This window comes from Austrofundulus limnaeus, unplaced genomic scaffold (assembly GCF_001266775.1).
Source record: "Austrofundulus limnaeus strain Quisiro unplaced genomic scaffold, Austrofundulus_limnaeus-1.0 Scaffold0, whole genome shotgun sequence".
In the NCBI taxonomy this organism is placed as follows: domain Eukaryota; kingdom Metazoa; phylum Chordata; class Actinopteri; order Cyprinodontiformes; family Rivulidae; genus Austrofundulus; species Austrofundulus limnaeus.
The window spans coordinates 4,898,297-4,915,144 of NW_013952402.1; the positions used below are offsets into that span (position 1 = coordinate 4,898,297).

Below are 16,848 nucleotides of genomic sequence, written 5' to 3' on the forward strand. Positions count from 1 at the left end.
GGAATATCTTTGCCTGCGTCTGTTAGCAAAATATAACACAATTAAACAAATTTTAATCTAACAAAATCAAAAATCAATTAAATTATTCACGATGTTTGCAACTTGTGGAGTCAGCCAGATTCACAGCCAACTTTCCTTCTAAAACACACACAAAAAAATCTATATTTATCTAAATTGCAGTATATTGTTAGCTAAGAATGTAAAAATATTATTAAATTTTGTTGTAATAAAAGTGAAGTGCTCTGTTAAGAAAATATGGAACAACAGGGTTTTTTTAATTTAGGATTGAACGTGGTTGTCAACTGCGTTTCAAATTAGACTGACGCGGCTTCCGTAGTAGTGGAGCGGAGTGACGCAGAAGCGCTGTACAGCTAGATCATTTCGACAGTCAAGATGGCGACATCGGAGCCGGTAAGCGACACAAGAAACTGATGAAAAATCTATTAATGCGCAGGATAAGACTCATCACGTTTTTTCTTTATTCCCAGGCCTCACTCCACAAAGTGACCTTTTATGAAATGACATTAGTAGATTCTAAAAATAATGGTGTTTGAGTTCAAAGACACTGGCGTGGATTAGCGTTAGCATGCAGTGCAATGTGATGGATGAAGCGCTGCCTGACTTTGTTGGTAGGGAGGGACTGACTGACTGGACGTCGTTCATTCAAACTCCACTTAGTGATTTCTCTAACTCGTTTTCGACATTGGAGTCAAAATCTAGTGGTGTTTCTAATAAGTACCTTTAAATGTCCTTATTGGTACATTTTCCACCAGTTTTTGACAACCTGGACACGTGTGTTTCGAGCTTGTAGCTAGCCTAGCACGGCTGCTAAAACTATGCTAGCAAACGTAGTTGAAAAGTTAGCTTTGGCTTGGCTTCTTCCTGATTTTTTTGGTGAGAAACTTAAAGTTAGCTGTTCTCTATTGGCTGTTTCTGATTAAAATTGAGTTGAGAAACTTCATGCTAACATACTTGAGAAACGTTTCGATGTTAAATGTGTGTTACTTTATATGCAATATGTTGTACATGAGAAAAATCTGTTGTAAAAGCGTGTGTGTTATCCCTTCAGGTTAATAGATTTGCCACTCTTGTTATAATTAGTATTATAAGCAGTAGTATTTAGAGATACTTTGAGGTTATTTCAGGTGATGGGCAACATCCTGTTAGTAGCAGAAAAAACGAATTGCCTCATCTTTTAAAACTGCCTATGCATTTTTCCATCTTCTTAGCACAAAATGCAGAGGAACCAGGGTGTGTCACAACAGGTTATCTCAGGGCACTCTTCAAATTCAAAACATTTACATACAATATATATCATAAAACTTCCATTAGTAAATGTTATTTATAGAAGCCAGAAGAATTGAATGGTATCAAAAAAAATTGATGCCCTCAATCTTGACTTTTATTTATATGTTGATTGTGTTGTTAATTGATTAATCCTGTTGCTGTCTGTGGTGCTGAAAACTGCAAACTTTTACTTGAATGCACATAGGGTGTGTATGCTGTATGAAAGCCATAGATTAGGAGTGCCTTATTTAACAGTGGTAAGAAATTTACCTCTCTTTGCATGGAGTCTGTGGCACCTACTTGCGATATGAGTGACAATTTGATAAAAGAAAAAGTTCAGAGTTAATTTACAGCTGTTTTTCCTCTTTTTTTACTTCAAAGGCTCTATGCACTCAATGATTCCAAAACAGTTTCGTTTTTTTGAAAATGAAACTGGCCATTCAGGATTTAGAGGTCATGAAAGGTTGAAAATTAGGAAGCAAGTCCTGCATTACGTACGTAACATCATAAATAGATCGCACAGAGTGTGACAAAATTTCTCAACGTATGTTCAAGCCAAAGAAGAAAAGAAACTAGATAAAATATTTAGATATGTTTTCAAATGATATGGGGGTCTAGGCATTATAAACGAGTGACTGAAACTCACCTGGTAACAATGACGCACTGTGCGAGTTGGACATTGCATTTAGCAAAGTGTGTGAATATAGTTCCAATAAATGTCCTGTTAAGCAGTAATTTATGTGATTTTGTTGTGTGTTTTCTCTCCAGAAAGCAGCTGAAACTGAAGATCAACAGACTGACGGACAGGTTGTTGCAAATCCTGAGCAGTATATTAAACATCCTTTGCAAAACAGGTGAGCAAATTATTGTCATTTAGATAATAATCAAAATAAAATGGAATGCAGTTTCAAGAAATTATTCTTATTTAGATAAAACTTGAATTATTTTGCAAGTGTGTTATTGGTTGTCACATTTTTATTGCGGTTCTGGTAATTTACAAACCAGGCACTTGTTCTTACACGGTGGCTCAGTTGGTAGAGCTGATGCCTCTCAGCAAGAAGGTCACCGGTTCAAATCCCGGTCCGGGTACCTTTCTGGGTAGAGTTTGCATGTTCTCTCCGTGCATGCGTGGGTTCTCTCCGGGTACTCCGGCTTCCTCCAACAGACCAAAAACATGACTGTTAGGTTAATTGATAACTCTAAATTGTCCCTAGGTGTGAGTGAGAGAGTGAATGGTTGTTTGTCTCGTTTGTGTCTATGTGTGGCCCTGTGATGGACTTGCGACCTGTCCAGGGTGTACCCTGCCCCTCGCACTGTGACTGCTGGATATGGGCACCAGTGACCCACGCGACCCTGAAAAGGAAGAAGCGTGTACAGAAAATGGATGGATGGATGGATGGCACTTGTTCTTAACCTTTTCTAATTCCCATCATTCCCCCTCAGTTACAACTGGTTTGTTTGGTCGGGATTTGGAAGAGTTAGCCTTTGTTTAAATTTTTGACAGTGTTTAGTGACATGTGAGAGTGGGGGGGTTGAATGAATTCAGCAGTAAGTTGCCACATTGTTTACCATATTTGTTTGCAATGCCTGCAACCTATGTGGGGTCACCGGGGTCATGACTGAGCGTAACTCTGTGTTGGGTAATGATTTGTGTCTGTAGAGCTGCTAAAGGGCACAGATGGAGTTAAATCTACTGATATGGTTTTATTATTGTCTGTGTGTATTTATGGAAGGTAGTTGAGGTTAATGTTACAGATGTTTGTGGTTGGGGGGCACTGGGTTTGCCTGATGAACCCTCTTTGACCTGAGCCGTCCTCTGCTAACCCCACCCCTCCTGGAAACGAATGAAAGAATAAATAACCCCATTGTAAACAAAGGCTGCTTTTCTGGTGCTGATGATGGCCAATCCTTTTCTTTAGCACTGACAGGTTTGCTTTTGTAATTAGTTTAGCTGTGAGCTGAGGTTTGTCCCTTTTCACACATTGTCAACTCAAAACCTGTTTAGATTGCTTTATTCCCATGTAAATGAGTTTTGTGAAATAAATGAGGAATGTGTTTTTTTCCCCCCTTTCCTCAGATGGGCCTTGTGGTATTTTAAAAATGACAAAAGCAAAAGCTGGACAGAGAACTTGCGTTTAATTTCCAAGTTTGACACAGTGGAAGACTTTTGGGCGTAAGTTTATTTTTCTGTTTAATCCAAATAGTTATTTGTTGTAATTAAAGAAGAAAATGGATAGATGTGTGCACTTTACTGCAAAACTCTTAATTTCATTTAATTAATTTAACATTACAAATAAATAGAGATATGTGGGGCAAATTTTCACCCCCCACAGACATTTTGAACATATTTTAAAGCTAAAATAAGTTTAGTGAGAAGCATAGATTTTGTACTGTTTACGTTATTCTGATTTAAGGCAAAAGAAATCAAATATTTATATTTGTGTGTGTTTCTGAGTTTAGTATTTCTGTATTGAAAATGTGATGTTTTGTGTTGCAGGTTATACAACCACATACAGCAGCCAAGCAAGCTTGGTTATGGCTGTGATTATTCCTTATTTAAGGTAAGCCTTTCTCCGTGTTATTTATTTTTCTTTAGTAAAAGAGAGTTCAACATGTATTAATTTAACAGCTTTCATTTAAACGGTTCTCAGCCATTTATTCAATCTTTAAGGATAAAAAAAACTTTAGATTTTTACGATTGCTTCTTTTTTTTTCTTCAATTATGAAGCCAGACTAACTGACTGTCAAAACTGATGTTAAACTGCTGTGTGGATGTACCGCTTCTCTGAAGTTTGTGTTTTTCTTTTACTTAGTTATTGGTGCTATTTTTATGTATTTATTGTTATTGAAGTATTGTTTTTGTCTTTGCTGTACTGCAGCTTTGTCCCTGTTTTCTGAGACACATTTCTTTTACAGGAGACAAATAAATTATCTTATCTTAAAAACATCTCCAAATTCAATGTGAAACTACAACCAATGCTTTGACTTTGTTGTCATTTTAACGTAATAAGAACAAATAATTGTAAGGGCTTTTGAATACAAACATTGTTTTTTTATGTCAGCATTTTTCTGTGTTTAAATTATCTTTAAGGAGACAAAATGTTCACTTAATTTTGCTGTGTGTGCAGGATGGGATCAAACCAATGTGGGAAGATGAAAGAAACAAGCTGGGGGGTCGATGGTTGATAACCCTCAACAAACAACAGAGACACAACGATCTTGATCGCTTCTGGATGGAAACAGTGAGTCTGCCGTTTTTGCTTTTTCATGGAATGACTCGACATCCTCAGTGTACCTGGGGCAGGAAACTAGGATAAGAGATTAAGCCAGGATTTTTGGTGTAATCCTGGATGAATTAATCCTTTATTCGGTTGCACAAAAGAAGAGGCACATGTTTGAAGCTGGACGTAGGGTTTATTGGCAAAAAAATTAATCGCGATTAATTGTGGTATTTAGCCAATAACGATTAATTTGACGATTAATCCCCTGGACTACCTGGACACACGTATTCCGTGATCACATGACCAATTTAGTGGGAAAGATTTGATCTTTGTAAAAAATAGTTCCAAATTGTGTGAAAAATTACAGATTTCAGGCTATACATCATATTTTAAATTGTGTTGATGGATGAATAAATTACAGAACTTTATTTTTAATGTTCATCATATTTGAAGCGGCGAGGAGCACCGAGCGGACTGACCGGAGTAATCCCCAGTCAGTCTGCATGGTGGCATTAATCATATTAATTGTCAAGTGCCAAAAAGTAATTGATTAATGTTTTTCTGACGGTTAATTGCACACGATACGATTATGCCCAAACCTAGCTGGACATTGCAAATTTCTCACTTAATTTGATAAGATTCAGATTATAGTCTAGTATTTACAGTGGGGAAAATAAGTATTTAGTCAGTCACCAATTGTGCAAGTTCTCCCACTTAAAAAGATGAGAGAGGCCTGTAATTGACATCATAGGTAGACCTCAACTATGAGAGACAAAATGTGAAAAAAAAATTGAGAAAATCATTTTGTCTGACTTTTAAAGAATTTTTTTGCAAATAATGGTGGAAAATAAGTATTTGGTCAACAACAAAAGTTCATCTCAATACTTTGTTGTATATCCTTTGTTGGTAATGACAGAGGTCAAACGTTTTCTGTAAGTCTTCACAAGGTTGGCACACACTGTTGCTGGTATGTTGGCCCATTCCTCCATGCAGATCTCCTCTAGAGCAGTGATGTTTTGGGGCTGTCGGCGGGCAACACGGACTTTCAACTCCCTCCAAAGGTTTTCGATGGGGTTGAGATCGGGAGACTGGCTAGGCCACTCCAGGACTTTGAAATGTTTCTTACGAAGCCACTCCTTTGTTGCCCTGGCAGTGTGCTTGGGATCATTGTCATGCTGAAAGACCCAGCCACGTTTCATCTTCATTGCCCTTGCTGATGGAAGGAGGTTTGCACCCAAAATCTCACAATACATGGCCCGATTCATTCTTTCATGTACACGGACCAGTCGTCCTGGTCCCTTTGCAGAGAAACAGCCCCAAAGCATGATGTTGCCACCCCCATGCTTCACATTTGGTATGGTGTTCTTTGGATGCAACTCCGCATTCACTTTCCTCCAAACASGACGAGTTGTGTTTTTACCAAATAGTTCTACTTTGGTTTCATCTGACCATATGACATTCTCCCAATACTCTTCTGGAACATCCAAATGCTCTCTAGCAAACTTCAGACGTGCCTGGATATGGACTGGCTTAAGCAGGGGGACACGTCTGGCACTGCAAGATCTGAGTCCCTGGCGTCGTAGTGTGTTGCTGATGGTAGCCTTTGTAACATTGGTCCCAGCTTTCTGCAGGTCATTCACTAGATCCCCCTTGTGGTTCTGGGATTTTTCCTCACCGTTCTTGTGATCATTTTGACCCCACGGGCTGAGATCTTGCGTGGAGCCCCAGATCGAGGGAGATTAGTAGTGGTCTTGTATGTCTTCCATTTTCTGATTATCGCTCCCACAGTAGATTTCTTCACACCAAGCTGCTTGCCTATTGCAGATTCAGACTTCCCAGCCTGGTGCAGGTCTACAATTCGGTTTCTGGTGTCCTCYGACAGCTCTTTCGTCTTCACCATAGTGGAGTTTGGAGTGTGACTGTTTGAGGTTGTGGGCAGGTGTCTTTTATACTGTTAACGACTTCAAACAGGTGCCGTTAATACAGGTAATGAGTGGGGGAAAGAGGAGCCTCTTAAAAAAGAAGTTACAGGTCTGTGACAGCCAGAAATCTTGCTTGTTTGTAGGTGACCAAATACTTATTTTCCACCATTATTTGCAAAAAAATTCTTTAAAAGTCAGACAAAATGATTTTCTCAAATTTTTTTTCACATTTTGTCTCTCATAGTTGAGGTCTACCTATGATGTCAATTACAGGCCTCTCTCATCTTTTTAAGTGGGAGAACTTGCACAATTGGTGACTGACTAAATACTTATTTTCCCCACTGTATAAACTTGTTTTAGATGGCTGACTTTTGCCGTGTTTGATTAGAAATCAGTGTTTTATACGTTCCCATGAACATATCTGCCTCATTTTTTACTTTGTATTAAAGTATCACTGAAAAAAAACTTAGCTTCAAATGTAATTCTCACAGCATGCACACACACCCTCTTCATCCCCTGTACCTTCTCTGCTGACCCCCTCACTTAACCACACAATCCACAATTAACCGTTACACCACTGGAGAGAAGTGAGACTTGCATGTCTTGTTGCGCATGTGTAATCAGGAAATTTCTCTATCCAGTGGGTCTAATAAGCAAAGCATGAAGGTGCAGTCATCCTAAATGATTTACAGCTGGCTTGGATAAGCCGACCCGTTTGAGCATGGCTTGGTGTTTAAGCAACCGGTACGTCAGTTTAGAAGGTTTGTTCAAGCGCAGCTTACAGCCGATGTCCTTTATGTATAAATCTGACTTTTGTGAAACGAGCCTCCGGTGCTTTAGAGAACACAGTAAAAACAAAATGCTGCGTTGTGTGTTTTGCAGCTCCTGTGTTTAGTTGGCGAGTCTTTTGACGAGGCAAGTGAAGACGTGTGTGGAGCTGTGGTCAATGTCAGACCTAAAGGTGACAAAATCTCCATCTGGACGAGCAACTGCCAAAACAGGGAAGCCATCATGACGATAGGGTAAGCTCCTTCGTTTCTGACCACTAGGTGGTGACCTGAGTCACAAGTCTTCTCCAGCATTCAGTTTTTATTTCATGTCTCCACAGTCAACTTTACAAGGATCGTCTGAGCATCTCCATGAAAGCCGTGATCGGCTACCAGTCGCACGACGACACGTCCAGTAAGAGTGGATCCACCACCAAGAACATGTACTCCGTTTGAAAAACTTTCCCCTCATTTCACCTCGCTGTAGATTTAAACAATTACCAACCTGCATCACATTAACATTTACGTTGTCGACTATTATAGTGTCCTTTCCTTTTATTGCAAAGAGAGTTGTTAATAGCGTGTACAATTGAAGCTTCCCTCCATGTAACTGGAGCGATTTGAGCTGAGGCTTGGGCTCGAGCTGATGTCTTTAATGAGCAAGAGAACATAAATAATTTTCTTTTAGAGTTGAAGATCTGTGAGTAATATCAGTGACCCTCTTAGCTTAGCAGAGAACAAGCTTCTTTTTTTAGTACTAATTATATTGACCGATTTGGGAAAAAACCTTAACTATAAGGCCTTTTGTTTTTCCTCATGCTGAGTTCTCACTCCGTTTAAAAAAAAAGTGTTTGTCACCTCACAGAATAAGAAGATCGTAGGTAACTTATCCTTACACAGAACACGTTTTAAGGGCAGTTTTAACTTGATTTATTTAGAAGTGTTAAGCATGAGGCAGGCTTTGAAATGCTCCAGTTTGAGGAATATGCAGTATCTTTTAAGTTTGTAAAAGCTGTGGTCACACTCCAAAGTATAACGTTTGGATTATAAGACCACTCTTTTTTTTTTTTCCTTTTTTTCTTTCAGCCATGCTGGAATTGTGGGATATTGCTTGTAGTACTATTTGAACCTTTTTTCCACTTACATTTTATTTATAATGTATGCATTGAAAGGAAAACTTTTTTTTTAGTTGAAGTTAATAATGTGGACTACTGCATATAGATGACATTTTTACAGTGTACCATACAGTTAAGATGCTGACAGAAAGATGTGCTTTTCACTGTTTTCTTCCTAACAGAAACTGTAGATAATGTCGCACTCCTCTTGTTTGATGCGGGGAAAAAAGATGATATTCATTGTGAAATGATTTTGCTCTTAATGTATCTTTATTATCTGTTATTCCAGGATGTATATTACCTTCTTTCAAGTAAAAGTTAAGTGCTTTGCATTAAACCACAGCTGTGTCGTCATTTAAATGAAAAGTATGGTGTCTGAGTGAACTTTAATCTGAAATATTTTTTGTCGACTGGCGACAGTTGGCATCAGAGACAATCTTACAGTTGGTGTAATTACAGAATTAAACAGTCACTTAATGAAGCATCCACTGTTTATAGAGGAATGCCTTAATGATGCCACTCCAGCAAATTTTTCCGTTCCGAGTTCTATTTATGGTTTCAGGCGGCTTCAGCTGCTAAATTCTCAACAGAAAGTTTTGGTGAATTTTTGTAAATATCTAGATAGTGGTCTGATCTTAAGGCAAGGGGCAATTATAAACATAGTTTGACTAGAAAAGAACTAAAACAGGTGTTTAATTAAAGAAAAATAAAGTATGGGAGCCTATTAAATTTTTAAGCTGTTTACTTGCTGTACATGTCAGTACATCAGTGCTCCAGATAAATAGTAAATATGAAATGAGAATGGTGCTTAAGTATTTTTATACTGTCATACGACTAAATCTGAGAAACAAATTAATGTAACCAACAGGCGAGAAAATGCTTTTGCCTTTTCAGCTTTTATTCTAATAATTAACGTGGTTGGATGATGTGCAAAAATAATAATTTTGTTCTTTTGAAATCACAATGACAGTGTCTGTACATAGTTTATATTTGGACTCCAATGCTACAACAAATAAAACTGGGTTAAATGTCAAATCACATGTTATGATGATATAATTGAAAAACGTTTTTTTTTTAACAGAAAAAAACATTCCTGTAGTTATTACCCTGTTCTCTTTTTTTTTAAGACTGAATTTATGCTCTATGCGCAAGAAACAAAATGGTGTGGAAATATAATAGAGCCACTTTATACAGACATAGATATGCTAAATCACATTTAAAAAAGAAAAAAACTAACATCTAATTACGTCTGTTCTGGTTGAAGTGATGACAGATGTTTTCAGGGAGAATAAATTGTTCGAGGTGTCCTTCGGTCCTAATGATCTAGTCAAACAGGATCTTGTTTCGTCACAGGAGTTTCATAAAAATGTTCTCCACCCTTCTGATGGATTATCTCAACACTCCTTGTCATTAAAGTACCAAAGCTCCACGTATGTCCAGAAACATGATCAACTACTGTAAGGAAGTATCTGACATTATTACTTGTTTCTGCGTTTGTTTAAAAAAATAAAAATTACATCCACAAAAAAAGGTTATTGCACAAAACTAAAATCAAATACAATCAAAGGTTTAAGCAAAGCTACCTCAAGTCTTATTACAACTAAACGTTTTGTTCTTTTTTTTCTGTAAAAGTCATACTGTAATAAATATATTGTAATACCTAAGAAAAAGAAATGCAGCAAGGAAAATCTGTAAAAAAAAATTGTAATCCATTCCAGCTGAGATTTTTTTTAAAAAATCCCCCTATTAGTCCCAAAGCCAGGGTCTTGCCCTTCCAGCTGTCCTCAGACCTCGTGTCTCTGCTGGACCCCTGGCAGCTTCACATCACGTCAGCATCAAATGCTTCTCCTCTTCTCGCTTCTTCAGCAGATTTGAAATCATGAAGGAGGAGAAGAAGCAGAACTCCACGGCGTAGCTGAGCTCGAACAGCTCCATGTTGACCGTCAGCATCCACTCGAACACAGCGGACAGGTGGTTGTAGAAGTAGTTGTCCTGGACGAACAGAACGGTGTCTGAGGGTCACCGAGTTAGGGATGTCACATCAGAGGATTGCATTCAGAGCAGGTTTTGAGCTTTTTTTACCTCACAAACACACTGAACTGTTAACCTAAAGGGTATTTTTGAAATAAATGTGTGAAACAAGTTCCCTGAAGATGAATCGGGTTAAATTCTAGCTGTATTTCCCAGCTTCAAGCTGCTGTTATGGTCAATCCCACTTGGTAAACAGAGCTACAAGCTGGATCCAAATATTGAAACAGCTGGCGAGTTTCTAACTCTGTCTCAGCTAAACTTCACTCCTGGTATATCTTGTCTCATGTTTACACTGATCATTATAAATTCAGCACCTTCAAAAAAATCTAAAGTTTTCATGCCTCCTGAACATTTTGTTCCATTACAAACTAAAGTGTTTTCAACAGCCTGCGTGTGATGAACCAACAGAATGGTATACAGTAATTCTGAACTGTGAGGTTTTCAAAACTTTTTACAAATGTAGTCCCTTTCCTTCTGATTAAAATCCAGTGCAACCATCTTCAGAAGTCAACAAAGGCAGTGTTCCTGCAGATAAAAAGCGTTAAAAGGCATTGAATTCATCAAAAATAAGGCCTTAATTAGCCTTAAAATGTCTTAAATCAATCTTTGAGGTCTTAAAAAACACATTGTAGCTAAATAGGATTATTGAAATTCATGTCAAATTTTAAAATAATTTTAACATTTATTTAGTTTTTTTAAATAATTTACTGAATGCATCCCATTCAGTAAATTATTTTGTTAAAGTTAACATTTTGTTTTGTTTAAGTAAACATTTGGGTAAAATTTCGGCTAAGTTTTTTTGAGGGTTTTGTCCTGATGCATCTCATCTCATCTTAATCTATTTTTTTTGTATCGTTTTTTGTGAATTTGATCTTAAAATAAATTTCAAGTGGCGTTAAAGAGGTCTTAAAAAGTCTTAAACTTAACTTGTTTTAAGCTGTAGGAACCCTGCAAGGGTCAGATTTGTTAGAAAAGTCCAATCAGAGCCCAGGCCTAAATTCAATGCTTGAATTTGCTGTTTACAGACTCAACATCCAGTCTGAGCTTCAGCTCTTTTGTGTAAAAGAAGGAGCAAAAATTTCAGAGCAGATGTGAAAAGCTGGCAGACACAAACCCAAAAACACTTTCCGTCAAAGATAGTTCTACAAAATGTTAAATCATGTCACAATAATGCATCACTTTGTGTTGGTCCATCACATAAAACCACAGTAAACTGCTTTGAGGTTTGTTTTTTGATTGGCCCTGTAGCTCTAGATTAAACAATCTGAAGGCTGTATTAGCGCCCTGTTTTAAAAGGATACAGCAGGTTGTCAGGATTGACTGAGTCACCGTGGACGTGAGGCGCAGAGGGTAGAGAAACCTCTCATATCCTGTCAGGACACACTTGGCTGTCAGGGCCGTGAGCAGGGCAGCGTAGAGGCAAACGCACAGGAAGCTGACGGCAGCCCCAAAGAAGTGCAGCAGTGTCAGGTAACCAGGCTGTGGAGAACAGGTGAAATGTGGTCGGACACAACGTTGAAATCAGGACAGAACTTTTAAAATAACAATTGTTAGAAGCTGAATGTTGTCAGAGCTGAGGAACTGTTGGAAGAATTCAAAAAGAATAAAAAAACATAATTTCTGTTCAAAATGTGCAGCTCAGGAAGCGTGCTGCTATTCAAAACAAAAATGGAATTTTGTTCTTAAATTGTAAATTCTCATCTTCAATCAAAGACCTTGAAGTTACTCAAGTTTCTTTTCTCTCTTTTTTGTAAGATATAAATTGATATTAAAATGAAATGAAAATACAATAAAATTGTCTTTTTATGACAAAATTATTTTTTACAGGACAATAAAAGTAAAAGTGTTAGAACAGGGGTGTCAAGTTCTTTCACTGAGGATATGAGCATTATGGTGGTCCTCAAAGGGCCAGTTTTAATTAACTTTGATGTTTCGTGTTTAGCCTCATTTGGAACGACTGAGTGCTCTAACAAACAATAACTGAGCTCTACTTGGTATTTCTTACATAGAAACAGGGTTTTAACATGCCCCCTTATAAATATTGAAAAATACTATATAAGATTGACTAAATGTGAAATAAACAATAGAAAAATACTTGTAAAAGTTAAGGTAGCAAATTGTACTCAATGTTGACTTGTGATGAGTGCTATTTTAAATTCAGATTTTTCTCACTTTCTAACTGGGAAGTCCCACTGAAGAGGCATTCCAGTTTAAACGTACAACTTGTAAGTGGGAAATTCCCACTTCCCAGTAAAAAGAGCTGGTAAAAATCTGTTGAAACTGAGATTTTACACAGAATTTTCCTGGTCACTTTTAGACCCTGAGCACCTCCACCTGGTGGTGGTAACCTGTCATTTCTTGGGTGAAATAACCAACATGCATTATGGGAGATAGCAACATACATTTATTTTAAGACAATACATATTTGAAGCACATAAAATGCCATGGAGGACCACATTTGGCCCGCGGGCCTTGAGTTTGTCAGGTTTTAGATGATAAATGTCTTTGATCACATTGTCCTGATGCATCTCAGTAATCCAGGTAAAAAATCAAAAGGAAAAAAAATTGTATAGGTCTTCTGGACGGGTTCTTCTCTAATGAAACGTTTCGTCTCTCCTCCAAGAGACTTCTTCAGTCTGAGAGTTTCAGGCAAAATTCAGGCTTTTAAGCCCTGCCTCCAGGTGACTGATACTCACATCACATGGCTATCGTTCACACCTAATTAACACCTATTGTTAACAGGGGTTGAGGGATACTGGCAATAGCAGCACTGTAGGAGGGGGACAACTGAAAACGGAGGCCTCCACCTCTGTTTAATGATGGACGGTCTTTCTTCACAAAAATGGCTTCTTTTACTCCTCTCTCAAACCAACGTTCCTCTCTATCAAGAATGAGAACATCCTCATCTCTGAAAGAGTGACCGCTGGCCTGTAAATGAGTGAAAACTGCAGAGTTCTGGCCATTAGATGTAGCTCGTCTGTGTTGGGACATTCTTTTGAACAGTGGCTGCTTTGTTTCCCAGATGTATAACTGGTCGCAGTCCTCCTGGCACTTAACAGCATATACAACATTGCTCTGTTTGTGCCGGGGCACCGGATCTTTGGGGTGAACCAGCCTTTGCCGTAATGTGTTTTGGGGTTTGAAAGCCACTGGGACATCATGTTTAGAAAATAAACGTCTCAGTTTCTCCGAAACACCCGCAACAAACCCAGACCCAAACCAGTGGTTATTCCGTATGTTGCGGGTGTTTCGGAGAAACAGAGACGTTTATTTTCTAAACATGATGTCCCAGTAGCTTTCAAACCCCAAAACACATTACGGCAAAGGCTGGTTCACCCCCAAAGATCCGGTGCCCCGGCACAAACAGAGCAATGTTGTATATGCTGTTAAGTGCCAGGAGGACTGTGACCAGTTATACATCTGGGAAACAAAGCAACCACTGTTCAAAAGAATGTCCCAACACAGACGAGCTACATCTAATGGCCAGAACTCTGCAGTTTTCACTTATTTACAGGCCAGCGGTCACCCTTTCAGAGATGAGGATGTTCTCATTCTTGATAGAGAGGAACGTTGGTTTGAGAGAGGAGTAAAAGAAGTCATTTTTGTGAAGAAAGACCGTCCATTATGAAACAGAGGTGGAGGCCTCCGTTTTCAGTTGTCCCCCTCCTACAGCGCTGCCATTGGCAGTATCACTCCAACCTCTGTTAACAATAGATGTTAATTAGGTGTGAACGATAGCCATGTGATGTGAGTATCAGTCACCTGGAGGCAGGACTCAAAAGCCTGAATTTTGCCTGAAACTCTCAGACTGAAGAAGTCTCTTGGAGAAGAGATGAAACATTTCATTAGAGAAGAACCCGTCCAGAGGACCTATACAGTTTTTTTCCTTTTGATCACATTGTTTTGATGCCATTACATGGTTTCCTGCACTTCTAGTTAACCCATCAGAAATCATGTTGTTGGAATCAAAACACAAATTAATATTCAAGAAAAAAGTGAGACTTCTGTTCGATGTTACAAATTGTACAAGAAATACGAGAACTCCTCTGCTGTGAATCAACAAAATAAAACAAATAATGGCCCACCTTTGTTTGCCATTAAATGAGAACTTACTCCTTTATTTCACACCTTTATTTTTCTCACAGTTTAAAGTTTAAACACATACAAATGTTTAAACATTCCAGCAATTCTTCTTAACCTGAGACCTTTTATCAGCAAGAAAATAAATAAAACGCAGGACTCACGTTGCAGTTTCCTGCTGCGAACGCCCCGAAGGCTGACACCACCCCAAAGACGAGAGCAAATTTGCTCAGCATGGCCTGACAAACGTTCTTCTCCAGAATGTGAGCGTGGTGGAATACGCAGAACAGCAGAACTAAAACAGAGGAGACCAACGGTTAATCATCAGAGTTTGTGTTAGACATCAACCCTCCTGCTGCCCTGGGTTCAAAACCACCCTCAAGGCCACCGGCTTCAGAGAGTGAAGTCATTTTGAGGTGAACTCACTCACAAAGAAAGGTTGCAGCGTTGATTGTGGCCGTAAAAAGGGAGCTTTCTGGAGCATACATCCCACTAGAACTGGAATCACAGAATTTATTTATAATTATAAATATGTGTGCTATTCTTTAGTGAGAAAATGAATTTCAAATTAGAGACTTACCTTATTGTAGGAACAAAACAACAGTCCTCTGTGTTATTCCCCCTGCAGTAATTGGCGCCGCTCCTGAGAACAAACAGTAAAGAAGTTTTTAATTGTTTATATGTGTGAAAATAAAAGATTAAAACCAAGGAGACACAACTCACCAGTCAGTGAGCGGGCACACATGTTTGTAGGTGAAGGCAAGGCCATATCTAGAAATATAAAACAGAGGGAACTTTTTACTTTTTTCTTAAAATATACCATTTCATTTACTTTTTTTCCAGACAGTTTAGGTTAATGACAAACCAATATACATAGCAGCAATAAGGAACAAAAACAAAACTGTGTCAAAAATTATCCTCACTAACATTTTTACCCCCTGAAGCTAACATGACACGATGGAAAGTTTGACACAAATTGACTTTAAAACGTGCATAAGAACTGAGTGTCTGGTATTTCTTGCCAATCCACTGAGCACACCCTAAAATAGACAAAATAAACTAGATAGACCACATATTTCAAGACTTAGCTGTTTTATTATGTAACATCTGAACCTGTTTCCTTTGAAATCCTCTTAAGGTGTGGACATATTTTAATGTAACATCAAAACTAAAATATGTCAAGTTGAATAAATTTATCTGTGTGTTCAAAATGTCCCAACGCAAGATGATACGGTTTATAATCATCCTGATAATAATGAGTAGTCCCAACACACTGCTTTATCAGTGTAGTGTGTGCTTTTGTTCAAGACGTCAAGGCAAAACCCAAAAAAGGAAAAAATGGAAATAAAATAAAATGAAATAAGACAAGAATTCCAACACATGTCAAGGCAGAATAAAATGTAATTTCACCAGGAAAGACACAACAACAAAAAGTTGTAAACTCACATAGTCCACGTTCCAAGGAAGGACACCAGGGATAAAGTAACGGGTAAAAGAATCCAGAACATCATGTCTCTGTGGAGAAAACAATAAAAATTGGACAGAAATCTCTTATGTCCAGACGTCTTCAGCAGCAGCAGATCTTCCTACAGGTTTATAAATCCTTTTATGAAGTCAAAGCATCCAATCCTCAAAGCTCAGTACTTGAGTCATAAGTAAATTCCTTCGTCTTTGGGATGAAAATATGTTTGTTTTGTGTAATCAAGCTGTTACTCTGCTGTAACTGAATTAATTCTTCACCTTGAGATCAGACCTGCTTTAACAAGGAGTCCTGTCTGTTTGTCTGCCACTCCCCTACCACTCTTACATGGGGCTGGCTTTTCTGCCTTAACAACATTGTTTGTTTTAACTGGACTTCCTTATGCCTCACCTTAGGGCGGTTTAGTTGTATTAATAACCAGGAGACCAGCACAGTTATACTGAAATCATAATTATGTAGAAACATTTAGAGCTTAAAATTCTGTAAGGTGTGTTTTAATTTCTTTAATTTGTGCTTTTCTCTGTTACTCGGTTACAGAAACTTTTAATAATAGAACGTTTATAACTTAAAGGTATAGAAAGTAACTTAATTCACATAAGTGGAAGCAGTTTTGGATGTCTTACACTTTAATATTTGTGGAGATTTATGTTTACTTTCTCAAATATCCTGTTAGAAAATGTTACTAAGGTGTTATAATGAAAATAAACTCTTTATGTCCGTAATAGCTTTTTTTTTAAAGATGTTCCCTGGTTATATAATAATATTTACTTATATTTACAAAAAATCTGTACCTTACAGAAGATAATTAAGAGAAATTATGTCATAATTACAAGAAAAGATCTCATAATCTCCTTGGGCTGCTACCTTATCGTGGTGGAGGGGTTTGAGTGTCCCAATGATCCTAGGAGCTATGCTGTCTGGGGCTTTATGCCCCTGGTAGGGTCA

The 16,848-nt window shown here is 38.0% G+C and overlaps 2 protein-coding genes across 2 annotated transcripts; one reads left to right on the forward strand and one right to left on the reverse strand.

Annotated features, from left to right (window-relative positions):
- Positions 1-323: 323 nt before the first annotated feature.
- eif4e1c (eukaryotic translation initiation factor 4E family member 1c) lies at positions 324-8,649 on the forward strand. The gene is made up of 7 exons (XM_014027206.1): positions 324-411; positions 2,056-2,141; positions 3,365-3,460; positions 3,785-3,848; positions 4,416-4,529; positions 7,313-7,452; positions 7,539-8,649. The coding sequence occupies exons 1-7, from the start codon at positions 394-396 to the stop codon at positions 7,651-7,653; spliced, it is 633 nt and encodes a 210-aa protein (XP_013882660.1). The 5' UTR covers positions 324-393; the 3' UTR covers positions 7,654-8,649.
- On the reverse strand, positions 8,270-16,203 carry si:dkey-228d14.5 (transmembrane protein 150A). Its single transcript, XM_014026985.1, has 7 exons — positions 15,870-16,203; positions 15,147-15,194; positions 15,004-15,066; positions 14,854-14,921; positions 14,588-14,718; positions 11,645-11,822; positions 8,270-10,324 (listed from the first exon to the last, which is right to left on the reverse strand). Exons 1-7 carry the CDS (start codon positions 15,932-15,934, stop codon positions 10,137-10,139), a joined length of 741 nt encoding a protein of 246 aa, XP_013882439.1. The 5' UTR covers positions 15,935-16,203; the 3' UTR covers positions 8,270-10,136.
- Between the last annotated feature and the right edge of the window lie 645 nt (positions 16,204-16,848).